At 39.6% G+C, this 27752-nt stretch overlaps 1 protein-coding gene across 2 annotated transcripts in view; it reads right to left on the bottom strand.

Annotated features, from left to right (window-relative positions):
• Positions 1 to 3: 3 nt before the first annotated feature.
• The window catches only part of MAN1A2 (mannosidase alpha class 1A member 2), a 152471-nt gene continuing 124722 nt past the window's right edge, over positions 4 to 27752 (bottom strand). The window contains exons 10-13 of one of the 2 annotated variants that reach the window (XM_064465135.1): positions 27096 to 27315; positions 17222 to 17394; positions 8927 to 9042; positions 4 to 4780 (exon numbers count right to left, since the gene is read on the bottom strand). In XM_064465135.1, the coding sequence (XP_064321205.1) occupies positions 4648 to 4780; positions 8927 to 9042; positions 17222 to 17394; positions 27096 to 27315 (642 nt within the window). In that variant the 3' untranslated portion in view covers positions 4 to 4647. Of the gene's footprint in view, positions 4781 to 8926; positions 9043 to 15267; positions 16224 to 17221; positions 17395 to 27095; positions 27316 to 27752 lie in introns of those variants that run through there. The other variant, XM_064465144.1, reaches the window with a different exon arrangement.

Raw genomic sequence — 27752 nt, 5'->3', positions numbered from 1 at the left:
ACCTTTTTCACTTAAAGACATTCTTTATTCAATCTTTTTTATATACAATATTATTTTTTATCTGTAAAAAGTACATATGCAGGATTCCAGGTCAGAGGCAGAAGGTTTTCACATCAGAAGATAGACTTTTGCCCTTTTATTAATTTTGGAGGAAAAATAATCTGTCAGTTTTAGACAAAGCAAGAATAAAGGCAGAATGCAAATCCTTCTTCCACCAAGCGATTAGGATTAAAGGCAACAATTCACCATAACAAGTCAGGCTGTCTCCTTCGACTTCGGTGGTTCCCAACTTTTCCAGGCAATTACAGAGCAGTTTGTTAGAAAGGGCTGACAGCCGAAGCAGCTAGTGCTTATCATCCCTGCTACAGTTGTACGCACAGAACTTGCAAAAGAGCTTGGGTTTCCTCTTTGTACGGCAACTCCAACTCTTGAGTCAGAAGACTGTTTCTCAAAATTCAAGGAGTAAAGGAGGGATGTCTCATTAGGGTGAACAGATCTCCGAACTATAGCGTGGATCAAGAGCTTGCTTTTCTCTGGTAACAAGAAGCCTGCTTCTTATTTGTCCCCTTAAAAACATGGACTAGACTTATTAATGTACATAACAGGCTCAATTTGCTAAAAGCCTGTTACTACATCCCTGAGATGTAAACTGCCTCACCATTTGCTTTGGATGTCAGGTTACATTGTTGATCCTTTCGATGTTACTCCTATTAACTGCTTCTCCATTCAAACTAGGGAGAGTCACATTATGAAGTTTTGTAGCATCACTTCCTGAGGGATGGGAGAGAGGATCATAAAAGACAGCCCAACAGGGCTTTGCTTAGCTATACGTCAGCACAGGGTAGACCTTTAACCTTAAAGGATGGTATTTCAGGGAGTGTGTAACTATTTTCATTTTTCAGAACCTGGATACTTAACATTCAAATCTTGGAAGATACTGGGTGGGAATATGTCAGTGATTGGAAGGTAGAAGACACTGATCCGCAAATTTGGAGTAGGGAGATAAAGGAGCCTCAAAGGTGCGACTGGCACAGGGAACTACCTGCTTTTCCCTTTACTCCAGCATACTATTTTTCATACTTTTCTTAAGCATTGAGAACCCTATTGTGCAGCAAAACGAACACCCAGAATATCATTCAAGGGTTTTGTTTTTATTTAGAGGACAAAGCTAAGAAGTTGACTTCTTGACTGCAGGACACACACAGCTCCATGGTAGTCAATGGAAGCTGCAGAAATCTGGCTTCCTTGAAAAGTCAGGCTGTAAGTGTTAGAAAAAAAAGTACTGCTAGTAGATCCTGACCAACAGGCAAGCTTGAGGCTTGGATTAGGAAAAGAACTGAACATCCTTGTTTTGACTGCATGCAAACAGGAAACAGACAATTCTGGGATTTCCAGGCTCTTGCCCAAATCCAGTGTGCCAAATACGAACATGATTTTCTGTTCTTTATTTCATCCTGTAAGAGGGGAGGGTATTGTAGAAATTGCTAAAATGGGACAGCTACCTAAAGAAAACGAGGATTGTTTTGTTAGAGAATACAGTGCAAGACTTGGAAACAACTAGGACTAAAGAGTCATTTTGTGCTTAAATTTACACTCTATCTTCATGAAAGTAGGTAAGACAGCAGCAACAGAATGAAAATGGCAATATTCTACTGTACCTTATGGACCTAGAGGGAAAACAGTCTCAACTTTGGGCTTGCAGATAATGCCATTCTGCAGATCAGAACCCACTTCTCTGTGAAGGACTCGGAACAAGGGCGCATCACTTCAGTCAGAAGTTTCAACATCTGTGGCGCTTGGTTATTATGCACCCACCTTGCTCAGAACCCATTACCTCCAAACTTAGCTTTGTCTAGGAAATCTCAGGATGGAAAGATTCATGAACAATACATCAATTAGTCCACAAAATGCATTATCTTTTGATAGACTATGCACATCAGTAGCTTCTGGAGAAAAGAGGATAGTTTGTATTTTAAGGAGTGATGGAGTAGAAACTGACAGCCGTTGGGGTAACTGGAAAATGAGAAACAAGTGTCCTTATTTGGTACCTGCTGCTTATCTACACAAAGAAGAAATAGCAGTACTGTACATCTGCTTTGAGAAAAATACCATCCCATAACATGAAATGGCTTAGGTCCTCAATTCAAGCATTCCTGTGGCAGTGAGTTAACCCATTGGGATTCATGGAGGAATTAATTTGAAGGGTCGCTCTTTAATCCACAAGAGGTGGGTAGAAGAGCAGCAAACAATGATAAGAAGTTTGCTGTTTCTGGGACTCCAGAATTCTGTCCTTGACCTTTCTCTGAACAGACTGGCGGCCATTCTACATCTGCATTTATCAGGAGGTGTATGGGGATGCGTGTATGGGGTGGAAAGTGCCTTTTTATTTTTCACTTTTCCTTTCCTTTTTTTTTTCACTTTTTCTTTCCTTTCTTTCCTTTCTTTCCTCATGGTTGTTAAACATGAGAGTCTGCTTTTCCTCTTTCTTATTTGTACACAGAGAGATTTAGGACAACAAGGCAATCGAGTGTAGTTTTAAACCAATAAAAGTTCTCATGGGATGGCAAAAACTCAATTTGGAAACATAACATATCTGAACTTTGGAAAATGGAAAATGACTAGCTCTTCATAAGTCAGTGAATACTAATCAGAAAAATAAATTATTGTGGGACCAGTAAGAAGAAGTAATTTATTAAGCAACTTCTGATTTAAAATAAACAGTTACTTGAATCAGTATTATTTACTATATCAACTACTTTATCAGTTCTCAAATAATTTTTAAGATACTGCTCCAAACTACAGCAACTAAGTAACTGGTATTAAGGTAAAAACATTGAGATTGGAGTTTTTTCCAAGCTCTATGTCTTCCTCCTCCTAAACTAAAGTAACTGCCTGGAAAAAAGCATCTGATAGCATTTTTCCTTAAATCACGTGATGATTTCTGTGTCTAGCTTAGTGTCAAAGACTAGTGAAGAAAAATTTTATGGGGGAAATTCTACTATACTGTATAGTCAAGTATAATAGGATGGAGAGAAAAGTTTTTATATATAGAACTCCACATATAAACATTTTTTGAGGGGGAGAAATACCACTCTTTCCCTTTAGATCTGATGCTGTACTGAAGAGGTCTTCAGTTCACTTTAGTATGAAAACACAATCAAGATTTTTTTAAAGATGGAACCTGTGCATTAATTAGGAGGGAAAGGAGCACCTCATAGCTCTTTTTCAGCAAAGGGGCCAGTCACCATGGCAGAAGGATTCAAGAGCTATAAAGTGGAATAAAAACAATAATTTGAGCTGTAAGGGTTCTGGAATAACAGTATAAAAAGAAGAGATTGATATATACTTGAAAAGGCGAAACTTCTTTTAGCAAATAGGTGAAGACTGAAGCAGACTTCATTTAAGTGATACTGTCCAGCCCAGCTTAGGAGTACTCAGAAAAGAAACCACACAGGTAACAGCATCGCCCTTCTCATAAAATATGGAAGATGAGACACTTCAGTTTCTTCTTCCACTCATATATGAGAGATGTTACGTTTTTTCCAAAGAAGATCATGTTGGCTTTGTACTGGAGCACCAAGAAGAAAAGTTTTGTAAACTAAATCAAAGGCAGTTTTGGGCTTCTGTCATACACATACTTGCACAGAAGGTTCCATGAATAGTATCCAAAGAATGAAATTTAACTTTTAGGAAAAATCCCGATTGTGTGGAAAAATATAAAGCAACAAAATCCTGCTGCTTAGCTCAAGGGGGGCATTTTTAAGTGCCATATACTGTCTCCTGTTATATAAATCATGAGAGACTGCTTTCCTCATGTTGTCATCTCTGTTTATTTAGCTAAAAGAACCGGGACTTATAAGAGAATATTTTTTTCCATGTGACAGGAGGGGAAACTTAGGCTCCTGCAATACGCCCCAGACTCTGACTGTAGCTTGCCAAATGAGCTAAGCCCATGTTGCTGACAGTGAACTACAAACCAAGTGCTTAGTAATTTTTTTTGGATGTAAGCATACAACTCAGATCTTTCAACATTATTTTGAAAAGGGAAAGTGAGGAGACAATAGTTTTTATAGTTTAGTTTTAGTAGCTTAGAGGTCCTGAGAATGGCTGCCAGTCTGGACAAACAGATGCTCCTTAGAAAATTCAGACAGGTACAGAAAAAAATTCAAATCCTGATGCTGCTGGTGCACTGATGTTGCTTTTTGTTGTTGCTTTGTTCATGCCATCATCAAACACAAAAAAAGAGGAAAAATAAAATCTAGGTATTTGGAACCCACCCGATCTGAAGAGGTGACTGGTGTGTTGTTCCTTGCAACAGCAGGAAGTTCCTCTCCCTGGATAGGAAAGCCTCTTCTTCCTTATGCTGCCGCATTTATATTAAAGAGTAGATTCCATGTCTTGCTAGGGTTCAAAGCACATGAAGTTTCTGTCCTGCAAATACCACACTAATGTGTTTTGGTCATGTATAAAACAAAACTTTAAACTTATCTATATGTTGAAGAGCTTCATTTCTCACGCCGGTACTTGCTTGACTCAGAGGTCTAGTTTTATCAAGTGTCTGTCTCCTCTCCTGCTTAAAGTCTCAAGTGGTCCATGTAAACAAAACAGATCTGAAAACAGTCTCACTTCCTCTTCGTAGAGCCGTTTTTATCGATATGCAGGATTTCCTGACAGTGTGGTGTTGGCTAAATGTAAAACAGGCAGAGGATGAGCTTCTGTGTTAAAAACCCAGTTGTCTAATGGTAGGAGGTCATCATTGGAGAAAAGCAGATACAAATACCTAGATATCAAGACAGAGAGGAAAAATGGTAGGTATTAAAGCGGAGCAACAAACACGCAGGGGCAACACAGCAGCTTCAGGCCCCACAAGTCAGCAGCTACAGCTATAAACAAGTTAGTTACTTTCAATCTTTGTACAGCCCCCATACAACCCCCCTTATTATAACGACCTGAAGAGTGATTTTTATCATGATCAACCCCGTCAATGAAAATTTGTTATAAAGATAGCATTTGAATCTTTCCAAGTAACTTCTGCTTTTCAAGACTCCTTTCAAAGGCTTGCAATGTGAAACAAACATCAAGACACCAAGCACAAGGATTTGGGGAGCAGGGGAGCAGAGAGGAAGTTGGCAAAAATTTTTTCTCAATGGAGTAAACCCACTTGGAAATGACTAATCCTCTTTAATCCAAATCAAAGATTTGAAGGAAGTACAAGACAAGCCACTAAACCATGCCAGATATCTGACTTGTCATCACCGTGCTAGAAGCTCATTAAGCTTCTGGTGGGAGGAAATGGGCCAATATATTGTGCAGAGGGGATTCATAAATGTTGTACGTCATAAAGCAATGCAGAACAAATGAAGCGTGTAACAAAATTAAGGTTTCTGGACATATGCAGAAGAAGAGTATTTCTTGGTTCCTTTATCATTGAATGTGGCTGTGCTACACTTTGTAGGGGCTACTGGTGGTAGGGATCTTTGCCAAGGCTTCCAAACTCGATTGCTAAAATTCAAAAGGCATTTCCCTTGTTTCAGAAAAGCTGACTGTACAAGTGCAAGTGTAATATCATGGGTGTACAGGACCTCTCAGCTCCTGCTTCAGCTTGCTTTCCTGCCATCCAGAAAATGACGGGTCTTGCAGCACTTGACAAGGAAGGGGTGTTGTTCCCATTAGTGGGCTCTGTCACACCCAGAACATGCACACATGTTGTTCTGCCTTTGCTCTGCTGAGGCTGCCGTTACTTTGCTCTCGCTCAGACAGAGGCTGGTAGTGTCTACTAGTTATGTCACTGCCTGATCATTCTCCCATTGCCTTTATTTGCCAGTTGTATCCACAGCACAACCCAGCCAGCGAAGCTCTTTTTCTCCCACTCCTCACCAATTAACTGTTTACAGATAAAAATTTCTTGCTGAGATGAATCATTAAGGTTGGAAAAGACCTCTAGGATCATCAAGTCTAACCACCAACCCAACACCACCATGCCTCCTAAACCATGCCCTGAAGCGCCACGTCTACACATTTTTTGAACACCTCCAGGGATGGTGACTCCACTACCTCTCTGGGCAGCCTGTTCCAATGCCAGACCACTCTTGCAGTGAAGACATTTTTCCTAATATCCAATTTAAACCTCCCCTGATGCAGCTTTAGTTTTGTCGCACACGTCTAGTCTCTTTCTCTAAATTTTTCATTCATCTTTAAAGCGTCATGCCTTTCCTCTCCTCCTCAATCCCACCTTGCTATCCCTCACTCTGCAGCTTTCTAAACCTTTTCACCACAGCATCAACGTTTCCTCTTACTGAAATTCACCTTCCTCATTCGATTCACACTTGTTCCTTTGAATAACTTAAGCAACCTATTTCTATGTCTTGCTCCTTCCCACTCAACAGCTACCTTCTTGCCACTCAAACTGCCCAAACTCTTGTAATTTGTGGAGTATCTTTGATGAGCCAAAGTATCAGAGCAGCAACAACGTTTGGGAGAGGTATCAATTTTAAATTTGAGAGGAATGAAGATGCAGAGGTTGTCAACAACAGCAGAAAAGATCATAGCAGGCATTCCATAATGCTCGTTTTACGTCCCTCTTCTGAGGGACATCTTCATTTTCCTCATGGCATTGCGCCCAACCCTTCTGTCTTTATTTTCACAGCCATTTGAGCTATCCTGACCTTATGTTCTCTATTTTATCTCAAGGTGATACCACTTTCTGGTTTGGCCATGCCAATCGCATCAATCTCAAACATGTAATATCCAGCTCTCCAATACAATATTTTGTCCCACAAGTGGGAATAGATCCAAATCAAAAGCCAATAAAAATTTCTGAGTTCCTTCCTAGAACTGCCTTCTTTTGCAACATTTGCACTATAGTATGTCTAGTTACTGAGTGATGCATCAGTGAATTTTCAGATCTCCTTGTGATTATTTAAGATGCAGACAGGATTCTGGTGATACTTCAGAGGTCAGCCATGTCACCCCAGAAGTCCCGCAGGAACAGATTTCATTCTCTGATTTGGCTTTTATAGGCAGATCAATCATATAAAATCAGCTCCTGGGGAGGTATTGCTTCTCTGACTGGACCTGTTTGAAACTGCTGCCTCTCTCTTTGGGAGTATAGCTTTTAGTCTCCAGAAAATTAACTTGAAGGAGTAAGAAAAATAAAATTAATGAAGACAACAGAGGAGGTAGCAGCGGCTGACTTGTTTTTTATAATAATAACATGGGGAAACAAAGTATTGTGACTATGCAGAGGAATTTGGTAAGGAGCCAGCAGGAGGACAGGATAGCCAGACTCTCCCCTCACATGTGATGAACTCAGAGACCCCTTCTTTGCTAGTGAAACACGTTGTGGTGCCTGAAGCAGGCAGCAGTACTGCCACTTTCAGGGCCTGCTTTCTCCCCACTGCATTTTGAGCTCCCAATAGACAAAAGCAATCTTCATATACATCAGCTACAGCTAAAACCTGAAAATCTGATATTGCTGATACTGTAAACTCTGCTGCTATATAGACACCCTGTTTATTCTGCAAAGACTGAATGCCATAGTAGGCTGCCAAATGATTACGACTGTTTTTTTGTCATATCACTGGGTTGTAACGACAAAAAGAGCACCTTAATGAGTCTTTGCTGCTGACAGGTTTGTGCAACTACATATGTATCATCCCTTCCATCACACGTTGGCAGAAAGTGTAAGCAGAGACAACAACTACATCCCCTAATAGCAGCTCTGGCCTCATTCACAGTGCCTGCAGTGGCCTTTGTCTATGGATTTAACCAAGTAAGACATTCTCCAAACTGTTATGCAGGAGCAAAAAAAAGGGGTAGGGGACATAGCCAACTTGGACACTTTTCTCCCAAAAGCAGACACTTCACAAGAATTCAGGTAGGTAACCAAGACAGAAATCTTGGTAGATTTCGGTGCCAGAACTATATATCCAAATTTGCTGATGTAACTTGAGTATCAAGAAAATTGTCACACATTAGAAGATACTGCTTCACAGGAAAAACCCCAGAGCGATCACAACCATGTGAAAGGAATGCCCTTGAGAGCTGGTTTGTGCCCATGATGATGGAGATGAGTAGCCATAACATGATAGCTCAGTTTTAAAAACAGGTCACTTAATAAAATCCCCATAATGTAGTCCTATCTTTATACTAGTTTTTCTTATTGTATGTATCATCTCCATAAGTTAGAGGTTATGGCATATTCTAATATAGCATTTTTTGTTATAAACTAAAAATAAACATGGTGGAAGACCAGTGACTGAACATTTTACCCTGAAACAAATATGCAACAGATTGCATTAGCTTCTGCAGGGTGGACCACAGGTGTGCGACTGATTTGACTGAATTTAAAATATTTAAGTATGTAAGAGATTATAAAATGTGCCTGATATTCTTGCTTACACCAAAAAGCATTCTAGAAAAATATGTTGTGGGATAAACACAGAAAAGTCATCCAAGGGCATGAAGGACTTCTGTTCCATGCATTTACTCCCTTCCAGTGACAGACAGAAGGCAAACAGGTTTTACAATAACAGAGCACAGCACATACTTGTATTGGACATGCCAAGTCAGTGTATCTAAAAAAACATCTTTTGCAAAGGGAATCTCTTAAAAGGAGATAAACTCTCCTCTGCTGTGATGCCAGAAATCAAATAGAAGTCTTAAAAACTAAAGCTCTCTCAGCATAAGCTTTGTCTATGGAAAATTCCGCTTGTATTTTCTGCTGGTAAAATTAGCTGATCTGGGACCCTAAAGCTGGGAGAAAGAGAAAGCCCAAACCATAAATGACTCTGACAAGACAAGAGGTTGTTTGAGCCACCACATTCTTCTAGAATTTAGATACTAACTTTTACAGGAAAATGCAAGCATTCTTCTAGAATTTAGATACTAACTTTTACAGGAAAATGCAAGAGTGAAGAGAACTTACTTCAAAGTTTCAGCAAGGAAAAAGCTCTGCTGTACATCATCATATGTAGGAGATGAGGAATAGACATCCTTGACACCAGAAAAGCCGCCACTGACTCGGCAATATTTGTCAATTGCCTGCAAAGGGGAAGGCAAAAGAAAAGGAGAATTTAATTGTAGAGCAAAATTTGGAAACATTAAAGGATCGGGATTGATCAACAAAGGAGGTAGCTCTTTCCATGATGCATTGTTCTGTTGTGAATCTCCTTGTCAGACGATACTGTGGATGTTAACAGTTCATGCTGACCAAAAAAAGAAAAATAAAAAGGAACTGGACACATCCAGAAGTAAAACCCCTCCAGTGCCACTAATAACACCACGTTTGGCAAACTGCTGGATGCTAAGAAAGTATTCTGAGGAACAAAACTTTCCTTCCTGGGTATTTGCTGTTGATTGATATTGATGACAGGACACGGACTCAGCAGACTTTCTCTGAGCTGGTATGGCTTCTCATAGGTAACACTGAATAGAACATCCATCAGTCAGTCAACACATGTGCTATGAGGTGCATAGGAAGATGCCAAATGTCCCTAGATTTTGCAGCTGGAAGAGTTTGAAGAGCTACAGGAACTCTTTAACTAGCAGCTAGTCATCGGGACTTACTGCAAGTAGGAGTAAAATACTGTACTCATCTTTAGGGACTGTTGATTTCATCTTATAAACTCTCCTAGCTGCTACTTTCTCCCCACATTTCCATCTCCTACATGTGCTCTTCTCTGTTTCCCCTTTATACAGCTGAAACTCAAGTCAGCTTGTGTGCTGGACTGCAGAAGACAGTCCAGCACAGTCCAGACAGTCTTTATCTTTAAAGCATGAAGTTTAAATCCATAAACATTCCATGCAGAAAGGGGCCAATGGATCCGTGATTCACAAATCACCCAGCTAGTTAGCTCCAACACAGTACTGCAAAAAGCACAATGGAAGAAGAGGAGACTGGAAAGAATGCATTAATAGCTCAGAGCACCTCTCGCCTACGTTTTCATTATTCCCCTCACATGCACGACCTTACAGCACACAAGGATATCAGCCATTAAAACTGTCCCAAAGAAATGACTCTAAAATGATTCACAGGTTATTTGTGCTTCCCCGCTGCTCTGGAAGTGCTTCCTCAGCAGACACCAACTCTTTTAATAGATTCATGCAGGGACAGAAAAGGCACAGTGATGAAGGAAAATGTTTGGCTTGGGATGTCTGTCATTACCAACTACTGAATGTAGCTACCTGTAGTTCAGTGATCTATGATTCAGCCGGTTAGTCTGTATGAAGCTTCTCTCCACACGGTGCTTTAGGCCCAGATTTTTGGTAATTCTGATTTCTGCTAGTTATGCTCAACAGAAGCCATGGGGAGTCAAGGCAGGGGAGCAAATAAGTTTTGAATGATGTCCCTTTTTACACAGAGAAAACAAATTCAATCAAAATTAACTCTTCAAGGTCCTTACTATAGCCTTTGCATACTAGAAAATACCAGGAAACAAAGGAGAATTTTCCATTGGACACATGCATGAAGAATGCTGGCAGATGCCATCACTGAAATCAGGAGGAAAAGTGAAAAGGCAAATGAGCAAGGTACCTAGGACAGTACGTCGCAGCACATCAGTTACTACAGCCGACATCTGCCTAGTATACACTCTTACCCTGTGGAAATGTGACATTGTTCATGGACCAAAGAATAATCCAAACTGTACAAAGTTCTTTCAAATTTCTGAAGACCAATATTTTTAAAGAAGCAAGAGGAGAGACTGGCAAAAGGGTATTACTGGAATTGCTGTGGCTCTAGAGCCTGAGCTTATGCCAAGAAAGGTACAGTCTTTCTTGGGAAAATCTAATTCTCGCTGTAATTCCTTATGTCAAGTGGAGCTTTCTCCAAGTTCAGATAGAAATGCTCCCTTTTTTGGTGGGACTTGAGCCTAAAAGGAGAATGTGTCTGGATGAGTTCTTTTCAGAGCTGGTTATTGGTGCAGGCTAGGACTACACTGAGACTATTAACATGTTGGTATTTGGGTTGAGCAGGTTTTCTCTACAGTCTGGAGAGAAAGATGTGTGTAACACATCTGGTGTCACATGCATGACAATCTCTTTGCACACTCTTGCACACCACAAGTGATGCTAACTATCATGTGCCAGCCAAGAAAAAAAAAAAAGGAAGAGAAACCAATTAATTGCTTGGCCGACTTCTTGAGAAAGAATGCATACACTGTTTATGGAACTATTTACACGTTCCTCTCCACAAGTCTTATAGCCACTTGGCAGGCGTTACATGAATAAACAAGAGCCAAAGCACTTTTGTTCTCTAGGCAGGAAATGAAGTGCCTCCTCTTACCACTATCCCTTTTTTTATAATACTGCAGAACACAACCTTGCCTCTGTTCTGGAGCGTGGTAAGAAGAGGGGAAAATCTCCAACGGTTAGAACCCTGCCAGAATTTCTAGCTTGCAGAGTTTGATCTTGCAGGTATTCCTCTGGTCAACGATTCTGGTAAACACTGTGCCACAGCTCAGACAGGAGAAACCTGCTAGTGATTGTGGCAAAACTGAAAAAAGGAACACATAGTATCACTGTTAGGACTTTATCTCCTTCCTCCTCGAGAATTAAAACCCCAACTCAGCATAAAAGACACAACTCATTCATTCTGGAGACTGTAGATAATAGATAGCACTGAGGTCTCATGCTTGGAGTAGTTTTGCATGTAGTTTTACGTGCAACACCGGTGAAGGTAGCAGGCCTAGAAGCCTGAAGAAAGAAAATGTGTGATTTATATTGATTCCCCTCCTTACAATGACAAGTAGTCTTGTATCTTCAGAAATTTCTCCCTGGGGAGGCAGACTCTGGCTAGACTGGAATTCAGGATCGGCTGAGGATTTATCCTAGCTGATCAGAGATCTAGACACTGCAAGCAGTAATGAACTGTAGAGGAAAAATTCCTCTGAAATACAGCTATTCATCCAAATATGGATAAACAAATTGTCCTTGATTCAAAGGTATACAGACCTTCAGGACACTGTCTGAAAAGTTTGGTGCTGTAGACAAGCTGCTTAAAAGGCACTTGAGATTCGCCATGTTCAGCTTTCACACAGTTCTCCAAGTACTTGGTGTAGAAGCATCTGATTTGCCACCTGGATCCTCTTTCGCTCAAGAGGTGAGCACCAGTTTTCTTGATAAAATGATGCTAAATATATTGCACCCTAGAATTCAGGGAAGTCCTAGATGGCTGGAAGGGAATCGGGGTAATGCTACCATTATGAGGTATTGGCAGGCTGAATAATTTTAAGATGGCATACCTGATGTTAGTCCCAAAAAATTTCAGAAACACATGTCATAAGATATAGAAGAGGATAACTGACACCAATCAGCATAGTTTTATAGAAAACTATCTTGCTCACAAGCTTGATTTAATTCTTTGAGGTCTACAGATTGGCAAATAAGGTAACTGCAGAGATGTAATAAACTTAAAAGTTTCTAAGGCAATTGACATGATACTGTGAGACTTTATAAGACAAAGCAGCACTATACCATATCAATATCACTATCTTAATTTAAAACTGACTGACAGTGCTCTAAGAACAAACTGGCAATGTAAAATTATCAACAAATAGAGCTGCTTCTGACAGAAATCCACAAGGAACAGTCTGAGATTTTATCGATCACTGCAACACTGCTGCTGGCAAAAATGACATAGGTAAATAATAGCAGTCGGTGTAATCTGGCAGTAACCGGGGCCCAAACTAAATGAGTTTCATATAACCAGGCACATAATCCTAAATCTAGACATAAAGGCTGTGTAACTGCAGAACCAGATTAGCCTGGAAAGTAGAGGCACTTAGAAGAATTCAGTGGCCACATGAGACAATCCAGTATGAGCTCCTGCTATGATGTTGTAGCAGGTGCACACTCAGGAATAGTAAACAGTAGCAGGGATATAAATTTTACTTTTGCACAGGGCTGTGCATAAAGACAAAACTGGAATATGCAGTTCTAAAATTCATTTTTAAAAAAGGATGATGAACTGATGTGGGTGCAGACATTTGGAGATGATGCTTTACAGTGGGAGACAATACAATTTGTTTTGCATCTTAAGTAGACTCAGTAGTAAGCTTATTACAATCTATGAAAACACTTTGGAAGGAAAACATGGGGAATAAAAGACATTTTAATATTGTATAGAAAATCATCAGAAAATCCAGTGATTGACAGCTGAAACTAGACAAATTTAAATGGGAAAGCACAAGTAATTAATTAATGGAACAAGCTACCCAAATAAGTGGATTTTCCAGTTCCCTTTATTCAAATCAAGAGTAGAACAGAAGAATATCGAATACATGTGTCTTGGCTCAGAAATGATGCAAAGTGAAATTTCCAAGCCTGTGACATATGGGGAGGTCAGAGTTGATCTAAGTTCTTTGGAACTAAAATTGGAGGTGCCTCTACATCAGACCCCAGCTCCCTCAGTTCCTCTGAGGCTGTTTTTGTGGTTGCACGTGTGACTCTTCTTGACTATGCCAACAACATTCTCATAAAAACTGTGCCAGTTTCTTCATCAGCTTACCTCCGCAGAGCACTTCTCTGTGGTACTCACAGCTTCCAACCAACGAACTGTGAACCCATGTTTTTCACCTCCAACCTGTGCCTGGCTCTTTTCTGTCTACTTTGCTTCTCTAAGTAGAGAGCTATAGGTCTTTCCACTCCATCTTACTGCCATCTTCAGTTTGCCTGAAGTTACCCCAAACTTGAGGTCTTGTATATTATTTTCACTGTAAGAGGAAACTCTGAACGAACTCTGCAGCCTCTGTGGTGCAATCCTACTTAGTCAGATACAGAAGTCCCCAGCAAATAGCTGAACCCTTCATTCACACAGCTTAAGATTAGTAAGTGGCTTTATATGCTTATTGTGAAGTCGTGGCTCTTATTGCTTTCAAATAATTAGCCTAAAAAGGATTTTAGTAATTTTTTGTATTAACCCTGAATATCTTGCATGCATATTTCTGTAATACTTCAGCCAGCCCTGCAGCATATCATCATCCGATTTGGCTGGCCCGATAAAATTGAGATGGATGTTGTCTCTAGTGCTAAGTATAGTGTTAGGGAAAATTCGCCTTTTTTTTATTAGGAAAGAGATAGAGACTCTGTCACAGGGATTTATGATCGCTGAGGGAATATAAGATTCAACTTCCCCACAGACACCGGATTTGGAGAGATGTGACAAAACAGGCCTTGGTCAAAGCATAACACCTGCACTAAAATGCCCAAGTTTTGTCCAAAAATCTAGATAATAAAGGCAAAAAGAAGCTGCCAGTGGTGAAATAGATAAAGAAAGTACAGTACAAAGATTTGCATACACACACAATCCAGGCCCTTATGTAAATTCCCATTGATAAAAGGCAGAGAGAGATTTGGGCTGGGAGTGCTAATGAAACTTAAGTAGTAGTAATACAGTATTCTTAAAAGCCAGGTGTTTCTGCAATGTATCCTGGATCATCTCTGAAGAGTTCTTAAAATGACAGAAGCAGACCTTTAACGTATCGGTGAACTAACCCAAATCCATTCAGATAGGGACGTATCAATCCATTCAAAGAAGCAAACAACGGGGACCATCACCAAGTACTCAGCCACTGAACATCAGGTTACATCAGGTTCAATGTATAAAAATAAGGACATTTAGAACTCAGAAACAAAACTCAGTTTCTCCAAAAATTTAAAAGAACTACTAGACTTCTGGTGAAGAAACTATCATTCACCACGAGAAGTCTAATATCGATTCCAAAGTATGCTTCAGCAGTTGAAAGGCAAAAGGAAAGCAAATACAGACAGTGTTGTGAAGAGCAGCAAGCCAACTGCTCTGTGTGTCATACCAGATTATTCTCTATAAATGGAGGAATACACAAAACCAGAGCTGTGTGTGGTAGGGAAGAAGGGAAAGTAGTGAGTAGGCGTAAGGAGTAAAGACAAGAACTTATTATCTATATGCAAGGAACAGGAAACCCCAGGGAACAAAAAGCTTCCCAAGCTTCAGTGTTAGTATGATGGTGGGGGAGAGAAAATCTGTAATTGTGGGAGGGAGGGCTATGCAAAACCATTTAGGAATTAAATATTTTACAGCTATGTTGGATAAAGAAACTCTTTATTGAGAAAGCAAGCAAAAAAAGGTGCTCTGCAAGGACAGAGGCAGTTAAGCACATGGGCTGCTTGATTTACACAACTTCAATGCAGGTTGACAGAAGGATAAAATAAAATCCTACCCTGCACACAGAGAAAATTGGAGGTAGGGGAGGAGGAAGGGAGGGTTTGGTTTGAAAGCATTAATGGGGACCAAGGTATGAAGGCAAGTGGAGAAAACCGAGCAAAATGCAATTCAAAGACAGGCTATGCAGTGTGCTTAACAGACAGATCCTGGCCTGAAAAAATTTACATTTGTAAATTCTTTAACCTAGTACAAAGGACCCAATCTCAGCTTGGATCATCCAGCCATAGCTTCTGACAGGAGCTGGCACGAGATCAGCAAGCATTTGTAGTACACACACTGGCAAGGAGTAGGTTACTAAGCCTGTTTCTTTGTCATTTTAGAAACATGCATAGTTTGGGCAGGAGGGACGATGTAACTCAATCTTTGATGCTTTGGGACAGAGCAGCAATGCATTCTAGAATACAAATGTGACAAATGCGGAACCTCTGTTACGCAGAATAACATAATATTGGTTATAACAAAACAATGTACAAGGCAAAACCTAGCCAAGACTATGACACAATCTTAGAGTCCTTGGACTCTTCTACGTGATTGTAGCTGCACTAAGGGAAGGACAGGTATGAGCTCAGCTAAATATTCTGAACCTGCCTTAACTACTTTCCACCGGATGAACAGATCCACACTTCTCAACAGATCTCTTGCTCCAAGCACATTTTCTGGGTCTCTTGCCTCTGGAGCAAAACTGGCTTTCACCTGCAGAATAAAGTTTCTCCAGGCTGTTGGTTCATCCCTTCCTTTGCTCTTCCCTCATCTCCTTTGGCTGTATTAAAAGTATTTCATTAGTGTCTTGTTATCTTTAATGTTTATTCTCATCTCCAAAGCTGGCTTTGAGCTGCATTTCTGAGGACTGCTGGAGCTGTAGCAGGGAAGCGGAGGAGCTGCAGTAGTCCAATGGTCACTTGGAACTTGAAGATGACCAGAAACTGCTTGGCCAGCAAATGAGTTTTGCATGGCCCCAGTACAGACCAGCAGATGAAAGCAGTGAGAAACAGGAGACCAGGAAAGGCTCACAAGTTCAACCCTGGGAAGCATTTAAAAGGAGAAGTTTTTCGGGGATTACAGATAATTTTTACAATTAGAATATTACATTGTAATGTGAAAATGAAGCCTAATTATTCATGTAGCCCATAATCTATGACTATTAGACAAAGGAGTTATCCATCTGTGTACAAAGGATGAATGAAGGAAGGCCACGAGCACAGATCTGCATTGAGAGTCTTACAATGAATTTGGGCTCCTGTAGACCAGTTACAAGATTTCCAATGAGAAAGACTCAGAGCATTTTCACACTTGGGAATTTGGTTAAGACATACAACAACTAGATTTAAACCCAGGAAAGCAGCTATACAAAACCACAATAATCTCTAAAATACCTTAGCAACAATTTTTAAGTTCTGCCTTATGTGCCTTTACTTCTTCACTTCCCTTTCTGGTCTGCTTCTGGTAATGCAATTTTTTGGTATGACTGAGTAAATCTGAACAGACTGGCAATTTTTCTTCCTTCCAATCAAGCAACTAGGAAAAGAAAGAGCCATGATACCAAACCACATATGCATGTGTACATGCTATCTAGTCTACAAGCCATCTGAGAAAGTGTTGTCCTACCACTTGTGTTTTAATAGCTGACCAAGAAGGAACCATAAGAATAGCTTTCTCTTTTACTCTAAACTGAGTGCTAACACATGCTTAACAAAGTTATTTATAATACGCTTTAATTTCCAGGATAAATTACCTTTCTTGAGGGCTGTGGACTACTGATAAGTAGGAGTCATGACCAGTGGATTCTATTTTCGTGCCTAAAACCTATCAGCTGTATAACGCTGAACATGTTTCTCATCTGTGCATCTGATTCAGCAGTTGCAAAACAGGAATAACTGCATGCACCCCCATACGTACCCTGGTTTACAGGAACTCGTGAAAATCAATCACTATTTGAAGTGTTTCAGTACCACGAAATTAATGTGGCTACAAAAGGAAAATACATAGAATTTATTTGCTGACAGATAATAATACATTTACCTGCGTTGCCTCCCAGCCCCACTGCCTGTACTTGGGATCGTGGGTGAATCTCCACATATACCAGTAGGTCTCAATCACCTCTGGTCTTAGGATGTAGTACTTCTCATTCTGCCGTACTGCTACCGCCTCTATGCCACCATCAAATTTGAAGGCTTCTGGACCCAGCTTTAATGCTGCAGAGGAAAGGAAAAAAAAAAAACACAAAAGAAACAAAGAAAAAAATTATTCCTTACCAATCTTTGCATGAAGGGTGGCTAGGAGACTGCTATATCCTAAGCATGCGAGAAAAGCAGAAACTAGCTTTCTTTAAGCAGTCTCATAAATATTTCCTATTGTTGAGGCCTATAATTTTTCTTATGAATAATTTATCCAGTTCCTGTGAGGAAACTACCTATCTTGACAGGAGTACAGTAATCCTCTTGAAAACTAATGAAACACTAAGAAAATAAACACATTAACACATTCAATCGTAGGATAAAATTGAAGTGACCGACATCAGTACTTTACAAGCAAAAGGAAAGAAGAAAAAAAAAAAAAAAAGAGAAAGGGTCAGAGGTTTTGATGTCCTTTGATCCCACCCAGCATGGTAAGAAAAGTTCTTAGAACAAAACCAGGTACCACCATCTCAAATAACCTGCATCCTTATCCAAACTGTCTTGGTTTACGGAAGTGCTGTCAGGCCACCGTAACTGATGTGCTTCATAACATGATCCTGAAGTAAACGGTTTACAACCAGGCAATGAAAACTTAGCCACACCTGAAAATAAATCTCTGAATTGAGAGATCCTCTATTTCAGCCCTTAAAGGAAGCTGTAATGGCCTTGTGCCAGCATCTGGAAGACTATTCATATAAGAAGGTGGTACCTGTAGAAAAACTGTCTAGAATAGGAAGATGCAATTACATTTTTTTATTATACAGCTACACATTATTCCTCAAATTTGACATAAATAATGCACTCTCATCTACAGCTGCACCCCACCCTTTGCTTTGGCAGAGGATTTTTAAGGCGCTGAACTTTGAAGCTGCACTCCACCTTTAAAAATTATCAAAGCAATGAATCACATATTTCCTGTGGGCTAGAGGCTCAAGTTAACCATGGTCTAATGAGTCTGAAAGGGGAACCTTAGAACACTACAATGAAAAATACAAGCCCCTCCCAGTGTGTGCCCCGGCAGAAAATCTCAAAAAAAGGTTCCCTAATCTTTTTGTTTCAAGGCAGTACACCTCTGGATGACAACAGAAAAAAGCAGAACACACTGCTTCAGCCACACATGTGGTAAGGAAAACTCCATAAAGAAATGTTTATGATACTTCTTTGAAATTGGGCCATTTTACCAGTTTCAGTTAAAAAAATTTACAAATTTTACTGCAAAATGAATGAGATTGGACACAGAGTTCTACCTACCCAAAATTAAGAAGGTAAGAATGGCCATACTGGACCAGATGGAAGTTCTGTCTGTGCCAGTATCACGTCTCCAACAACGGCCAAAATCAGACAAGGATGGGGAAGAGGAAGAACAGGCCAAGTATATGAGATACCTTTTTGCAGCTTCTCTACCAGTCTCCAATTTTTCTGAGATCAAGGCTTTTCCCAAACTAGACCTAGTTTTTTATGTGGTCAGTAATTCTTAATAGGTTTGTTTCCCAAGTGCTTATCTGGTGTTTCCTTAAACCTGTGTAAGCCTTAAGTATCCAAAACAACCTCTGCTAAGGAGTTCCACATCTCTAATACCTCTTTGGTGTAGAACCACTTTCTTTGTTCTTTTCCATTTTCAGCTTGGTTCCTACTAGACACTTCAAATAATCTCTAGGTCTTGTCTTGTAGAAGACAGTCAAGAACTGATTCCTATCCACTCTCTCCAGTCCCCTGGTGATTTTGCAAACCTGTTGTATCCTACCTACAATGTCCCTTTTCCACGCTGAAGAATACTATTCAATTCAGTTGTTCCTTGAATGGAAACTGTTCCGTGCCTTTAGTCTTCCTTCTAGCCTTTTTCTTTGACTCTTCCAATTCTACTATATCCTTTGTGAAATGAGAGGACCAGCCTGAATGCAGCACTAAAAGCGTTGGACAAGATTAATACAGTGACATAATGACATTTTCTATTTTGCTCTTTCTTACTTTGTTTTTCTTGACTGCTTCTGAGCTGACATTTTCATAATCTCAAGACCAATTTCCTAAGTTGTAATGGTCAGTTAAGAGCTCATCAATTATATGTGGGCTTAGGAATAATTTTTTCATAGGAGCCTTATTTTATATTTAACTACACTCAATTTAATTTAGTAATTTATTATGAAAATACTCAACCTTATAACGTTCTTGTGTAATTTTTCAGCCTTCTTTCATCCTTGCTATTCTGAATATATTTTTTTTTCAGTTATCAGCACAGTTACCTTATTGTTCCTGCCCTCTTCCTGATAATTTATATATGTTAATATATGTATATCATTTTTATATAAACTTATATACACATATTAAAATATAACATGTAAATATACTATACATTCATACACATCTATATACATGTGTGTATAAATATATATCAAATATATCAGAGTAACACTGGTTAACCAACATTTGCCCATTGCAAGAGCTGACTATTTACCTCCACCATATTTTTTGTACTACAACCATTTTTTCCCTCCATGCAGGTACCTGCTGCTTATGCAGTAGCTTCTTAATATCCTTAAAGGGCCTTAGAGAACTTTTGAAAAAGCCTTTTGGAAATCAGGTAAACCATGTCAGTTGTATTACTCTCATCCACCAAAGCAGCTGGATTTCAGGCAGTTCTGGTGATGCATCACCTACAGAAACTCGGACACCTTCTCTTGCTTTGTAGCCTGCTAGTGTATTAAATCTTTAATTATTCACTCGTATCTACTTCTAACATTATTGGGCACTCCAAGAAATTATACCACTCAAGGATGGGTGACCCCTGCATATTGTGACCATATCACTGAATTTTCATCTGAAACCATGGATGTAGAATTAATCACAGCACTTCTACTAATAGCTGACTAAAGTAAAGAAGCTACTATGAACATAGTAACTTTCAGGGGAGCATTCTTGTAAGCAAAGAACCATCTACGGCTGTTTTACAATGCTATAATGGCACGCTTTAATCCAGGTATTTTAGTATTAATGGGGCTGATAGGCTATAGTCTAGGCAGGGAGAGCAGATGACAGACAATTTCACATCATAGTGCAAAATCACAAAGCTAAACCAGTACCATTTTAAAAGAGGTTTTACCTGATTTAAAGTTGACTTCAATAAGATCTGTATTTAGCACTGCTGGAAATAAGGGCAAATCCTCAGACTTCTAGATAAGTATTCATATACCTGATTTTAGAAATAATTTTGAACACAGTGTTTAATTTTTTGTGTGTTCCTTAAAGACTACAGTCAATCTAGCAATAAATTTCCTGAAAGTTAGAAAGGATTCATACTTACAATAATAATTTCTAGGCTCTAACTCATAAAATTTGAGGAAGAGACCTCCAGGATACTTTTGTTTGAGACTGTAAACCATTCCATCAACATACATCGTTATTTTATACTTCTCACAAACAAGCAGTTATTGTTTCTTCATCTTTGCCTGTTTAGCTGCTTACTGAGAATCTTGGGACAGGGACAGCATCTACTCATACCCTTACAGCGTCTCAGCTGAAATCTTAGTCATCTGGCTTATTCTGCATTGGAACTGCACTGGAATTATCACACATATAAAAACAGCTAAAGCTGTACCCAGATTCTGAGGACAGTTCTTGCCAAGAAACTTTAAAGATGTGCAGAAAACTTCATCTTAAGATAATCTGCCTGGAGTCAGTCAATACTTACACACCAGCAGCTAATGGCTGGAAAAATTTGTATGTATAAGGGATGGTGTATTTTACTAAAAACACTGTATGCTCTAAATCAGCATGTGCTGCCATCTATATAGATAATTTTGCTTATTAATCGAACCTCTACACCACCTGTGAAAGCTAATTATTCAGATTGATTTGTTAGTGGTCCTTCTATTCTTTCAGTTTCATTGGAGATTTTTTTTAACTGTTTATGGATTGTGCATTACCAGTTATTTTATGTCTTTGCCATGTTTCTCAGTGGTACATGTTAAGCATCTAAAACAAAGAACTAATCCCCAGTAACTGGAATACCTCAAGATGTGCAGCTTAAGTGTTGAGAAACCTTGCACCATAAGCACATGAAGCTGTGTTCTTTTAACCTTACCAGTCCTCACTGATAGCATTATAATTCCTTGTACTGTGCCAGTACATGGGCAGACAGATCAGAGCATACCTTCTATCTTTGGTTCTCTCAATCTTCTCACCAAATCAAGAGCACACTGAACTATAGAAAAACCGTGAAATCTCCAGTCATAGGACAGGAGATTTAGGGTGACTGCAGCAATAATCTATCAATAGGTTATGGCACAGAAAAAAGCAGAGTAGGTAGGAAGGAGAGGCATGTGAAGATTATACATCACAAGACTGTTCTGGTTACAGTTACGTATACTATATTTGACCGTCAATAATCCTTTTCAAATCCTTGGTGTTTCCAAGGAGTGTCACATGCATTCACAATTTCCCGAAGAAAGGAAGACCCTTGAGGGTGTCTCATGCCAAGTTCAATGGATCCTGGAAGCAGAAATCCCTTGCTCAGAGGCAGATCAGAATGACACTTCCACTCCCTGCCTTCACCTTCGAAAGACCATCGGCTTCCTCCAGCTGGTGAATTAGAAAGGCATCCTACAGGGAGTGCTATAGACTGATCCTCAGCTTAAGCAGAATCTACAGGGATTTTCACAGAGCCAGGGCAAGGGTCTGAGCTTCTCAGGATATCTCCAGTCACTTCTCCAGCCTACAGCTCAGAAGCCTGAGTTCTCCTCTCAGATATTCCTGGAGAACATTGACAGGTGAATCAGATTATCAGAGAGACTGTGCCCTTGCATAAACTTCGCATTAATTACATGGCAGTGATACCAGTTGTCACTGGGACATAATGCCCATGGAAATACAGCAGGAAAGGTCACAAGGACTTTCCAACTTCTCTGTACTAATCAGCACCGTGGAGCAGACAGCATCATGACAGATGAAATGGGTACCTTAAGTGATGGCAGTAAAGGGAACACAAAGGATGTAGCAACATCTAGAAGGATTAAGGCAATACTTGTAACAAGTCTTGTAAGAGAAGGCCATCACATGTAGATGGCAACCTTACATTTGAATAACGGGACTTGGGCCTCATATGAGAAAACAGCGTGTGTAGGATAGCAAAATTTTCTCAGGGGTTAGGTCTGGAAGACTTGCTCCCAAAAAACAGCAGTGTGTTGACTCAGTTTAACTGTCCAAAGCTAAAAAGCCCCAAGCTTACCTGAAGGGAATGATTAATCTGCTTTTAATTACAGGGTCACAGAGCAGTGGAACAGGCTGCCCAGAGAAGTTGTGGAGTCTCCTTCCCTGGAGACATTCAAAACCCAGCTGGACGCAGTCCTGTGCCCCCTGCTCTAGGTGTGCCTGCTCAAGCAGGAGAGTTGGACAAGATGATCTCCAGAGGTCCCTTCCAACCCCTACCATTCTGTGATTCTGTGATACTCAGTCACTTGGGTAACAAAAGCAAATACTTGTACCCAAGTTTCGTTACTACAATGGCCAGGTACCGTATGAAAAACCTGAGATCTGTACAGAAGTCAAGCAACTGACTTTTGAACTGGAATGGTTCTATTTCTATGAGACATACCTCCTGTTATCTGTTTTGACTGAGATGTAGAATAAGGTATCCTTGAATTCAAGAGACAGAAGTTCTCCTCTCTGTAGAGCTGGGATCATCTCCTCCATCACTATTCTGAACTGAGCTTATGTATGAACACATGCAGTCTTCGTAAGTCCAAAATGGGGTCTCACCCTTTCTCCATGAAAAAAACTATTCATCTTGGTATAGATTAGTCCTGACTAAAGCAGCAGCAACTACCAACGATAATGATGTTATATAATGACAAAGAAACTGAGTTGTGTGGGCCGAGATAGAATATCTTTGCTTGACCCAGCAAGACATGTAGGTGCAATAGGCTCTGGCCTCTCAAAGGTAGCTTCACAGATCTGAGGTTGGCCTTATTTATATTTTGGGAGATGTGGCATAGTGTCAGGCCAGCAACAACCTGTCCAAAAGGTGATGGTGTGCTTTAACGTGTGCCACACTTCCAATCAAGTTAAGAAATGTCCTAAAATCTTCAACAACCCCAGTGATGCAGTGTGAGCATCCAAAAAACTTGAAAGGGTTCACTGATACATATTCCAGGGGACTAAGGAACACCCAAAGTGTCAGTGGAAAGCTCTTATTCCAATGATGCCAAGGCTAAGGCAAATAATCCAGTCTGCAACATGTGCAGATCTGCAACCATGTGGCAACTTTTGCTGGTTACATGGCAAAGTGATTGCTGTTGCCAAAATGGAAAGGATGGGCAGCAGAGTATATTTTTTCACCAGTGAAGAGGTGAAAAAGCAGGATGCTTGTACCTGGCAGGGTGGTCCTCAATCTTCCCCAAACAATTTGTGGCAAAACACACATCTTTTCATCATGTGTCTGGGGCACCTAAAAGGAGTATTTGAGTCGGGCAACTGGTTAGATATGTTTGGGAGCACTGAAACCCAACTAGGCTTATGTAGGACTCCTGCAATACAATCTGCTCCTCCACCTGTCAGCTGGGAGAGTATTATTGTCTGCTAGGGCAACAGCTCCTAAACACCATTAAGATCTGCTACTGAGACCACAAACTGGATGGTGACGGAACGCTTGACATCAAGGGGTAGACCAGAAGGCAGAGAAGAGTTCATAATGGACTAAGACCTCAAGGGTGTTAGAAGCCATCAATAGAAGCAAATGCATCCAAGGGACCAAAGAGATGGTTTTAGAAACAATGAGAGTCTGGGCAATTATAATTCAACAAGTGACTTTTAACATCAATTGTAATAACTTCAGTCCCAAAGACAAGTAAATAAAGAAGAGAGGCAAACAGACAAGAACTAGTCAAAGGGCTATATTAGCTTGACAAACTATGTGAAGGCTTGTTTTGTAAAAGACGACTGAAGTCACCACAAATGTTCCACCTTATAGAGGGTGATCGAGTTTGAAGAAACAGAGTAATTGATGAGAGGGGAAAGTGACCAGAGAGGATACTATTATTGCCTTAAAAAAATCCTCATACATCAAGAATCTCCAGCCACATATGTCATGGCAGATAATCACTTCAATGCTAAATAGTCACATGGACTGTCACTGCAAGACAAGAGTATTTTACTTATTATCACCCTGGTAAAATCTGTCCAGATCAAAGTTACTCTAATGGACTTTCTCTGAAAACCCAGAAGTCCTGGACCCTAAATCATCTGCCATGTCACAATGTGTATTTATTTATTTATGCAAGACATGGAAAGCATGATTTCAAACCAGAATTTCAGGAGATGGTATTCCATGATTTAGATGACATTATTGTAAAGATAGAAGCAAAATCGGAATTTAATTTGCCTGAAGCTTTCTGAAATATCAAATTATTTTTTTTTTTAAACAGGGTTTCATACCTGCAGTATATGCAACGGGTTGTTAAGAGTTGGCAATATAATGCCCTTTTCCAGAAGTGCTTTATTCTGTGAAATTCCGTTTCGATCTTGCCGACACTGGACCTTGAAACAGCATTTTTTTTCCTCACGCTCATCCCTTATGGAAATTTAGGTTGCTTCTTAAAGTAGCATTTTTATACCAAAATATTATACACCCAGGCGTATACTGCAGCTTATTATGAGCAACCCTGGAAAGACGCATGAAAGGACAGCTCTAGTTGGTTTATCTGAAGAGCTCTCTATCCTCAACACACAGCCTCAGCGCTTTGGAGTCTCCTTTGCGGACACCAAATGGGTCAAGAGTTCTCCCACGGCTATAGGAGAAAGAGATCAGGTTCTCCCCTTTGCCGACTGAAACGTAAACCTATCAGCTGAACCAGGATGACTGTCTGCCCTCTGAAAGTGAGTTTTTCTGTAACCAGCTAGTTCTGTCATTAAAGTGTACAATTATGTCTCAAATCCTGCTGTTAAAGTATAATGAAGTTGACATTTTGCACATAGAAGTTCTTTGTTTTCTCTGAAAAATCACTCCAGGCAAAAAAAAACCCAAAACACTACCACCACAACACAAAGAAAAACACCCCCGCACCCAAAACCAACCAACCAAAATCCACATTCCTGAGACTGCATGACTGAACAAAACTAGGGCATTGCAAATTTATAGCTGTCTGTACAACTTCCAGTCTGTTTCTTGCATGCGTGTGTTCTTATACAGTCATTAAATATGTAACCAAAACTTTTATCCCCCCTATATTTTGACTTATTTAGGGTACAAGATCAACATCTAAAGGAATAAAATTAGGACTGCACAAACAACTGTAAATTTAGCACTGCTTATTTTTAAGCGTGTATTAAACATTTAAATGCAGTTTTGCATAACGCAACAAAGGCATTATTTTTCCTTAAGCATCCTAATATTTTTCCTTCTCCTTTTTTTTTCATGCTGATGCTACCCAGGTAGAGGTATCACTCATGTGATTGAATTCTTTAAAATGACAGGCAATTATACAATGATACTATGTAATCCTGGGAATAAATTCATGAACTCTCATCTTAAAACTGCTTGAGTTTTAGTTACCGTTACTTTTTTTCTAGGAAGTTATTTCAGAAGCTCACTTCTCTGATGGCTACACAAAGCTATTTCCAATTTCCAACCTGCATTTATTCATGGTGAGCTTACAAATCTTTTTCTGGGTACAGCTGTGTTGTTTATATCTTAAAATAACTCTATCTCTTTTCAGTGTTTACCCCTTGAGAAGACAACAAATTTATTCCCTTCTTTAGCATTATTCTTGTAGTCTGAGCAGGCCGACCTCTCTTATTCTCCCACTGTAAGATAAAAGCTCTGTTGCTCTAATCATTCTGTTGGTCCTTCTCTGCATTTGTTCTGCTTGAAATTCAGATTTGTACAGCGTATTCTGGATGATAAATTATACGTGTCTTCTAAGGCAGTGTTAATATTCTCTAATCTCTGCTGAAAATTCTTCATCTGATACAGACTAGGACTGTACTGGCATTTTTCAATTCCTAGTTTAGAGAAAGAGCTTCTGTCTTTTTTCCAGTGAACTTCTTATTTCTGACAGTCCAGTCCTCAAGATCTTCCTGTTCAGTATTCTGAGACTCTTCTGTTGTAATTGTGCCTTATGACTTTACAGCCACTGTAAGTGTAATCAGCACACTTCAACTTTATGCATCAAGGTCACTATTAAAGATGTAAATTAAACCTGGTCCAAAAGACTAAACTTGAGAAACTTCCAGCCCAACAACGAAGTCTGATAATGCCTCCTCACTAGTCAGGTCTTTGGCCATCTCAGTCTGCATATTAATCTTCATCCTCTCTAGTTTAATTGTACTTACCCAGAATGTACTACTGCTAAAACGAGTAAAAGGTGTATTTACAAATTTTTCACTCTACATAACTGTAGAACAGTATATATGAAATTAAAACTGCCTTACATATCTGGGAGGACAAGAGTTCACACACATTCCTTCCTCTTCTCTGCATCCATATAAGCTATCTTAGCTGACTGATGCAAAAATAGAGATAAATGTGCAGGAAGGGACCACAAAGTCTGGTTTTACTTTTACTCACCATGATGTAGATCTGAAGTAAATACACAGATGTTAAAAAAATTATACTGGTATAAAAACAGTGCATGTTAAACAAGGCATAGGTCCATAACAAATCTTAAAAATAATTACAACAATTTCTGTATTTCAACTACGGAAATAACTAGATTAGTAAAATATCTTACTTGTTCTGTCATATGACTCATGACACGTATGTGCAATTTCAGCTCCAAGTTGCAAATAATGTCCAGCTTTATCATCTCTGGAACCATCTGCACCAAGGGCAAACATTCCCCCTGCAAAGCAGGTCAAATGGCCCATCTTTCTCTCAAGGTGCCCGTTCTTCCACTCCCCAATGAAGGTCAGTCCTCCATTGGACTTTCTGATGAGATGTTTTTCTATGGCCTACAAGAAGATTAAGAGGACTTTCAAATACTATTTCACATGCAAGTTTTACATGCCAACTCTCCTTCAAAGAATAAAGTACTGTTTTCGAAACAAAAAGAATCATCTTTCAAATTCACTTCTGAGCACGACAGGAACAAACAGCTGTAAGAACGTAATTTAAATGCGCACAAAAAAAGTCCTAACTGCCAAACGATGCTAATGAGATCAAACATAGGAAAATCATGACATAGGTAACATTGCACTTTTAGCTGAGAATTCAACACATATTTTATGGCTTAAACAATATTTGTCTACCTGTTATCTCTAAGAAGTACCTATTTATTCTGCTGTACAGTCTATGCATACTCAGAAAATATATCCACATTGGAAATTTTTGGTCAGCCACAAATGTAAAGGCAGCACCGGTACTCTCAGTCAGTCTTTAATAGGAAGTG

Source organism: Phalacrocorax carbo, chromosome 1 (assembly GCF_963921805.1).
Source record: "Phalacrocorax carbo chromosome 1, bPhaCar2.1, whole genome shotgun sequence".
Classification (NCBI taxonomy): Eukaryota; Metazoa; Chordata; class Aves; order Suliformes; family Phalacrocoracidae; genus Phalacrocorax; species Phalacrocorax carbo.
The sequence above is the reverse complement of the archived record's forward strand: the minus strand, read 5'-3'. Positions and strand labels throughout refer to the sequence as shown.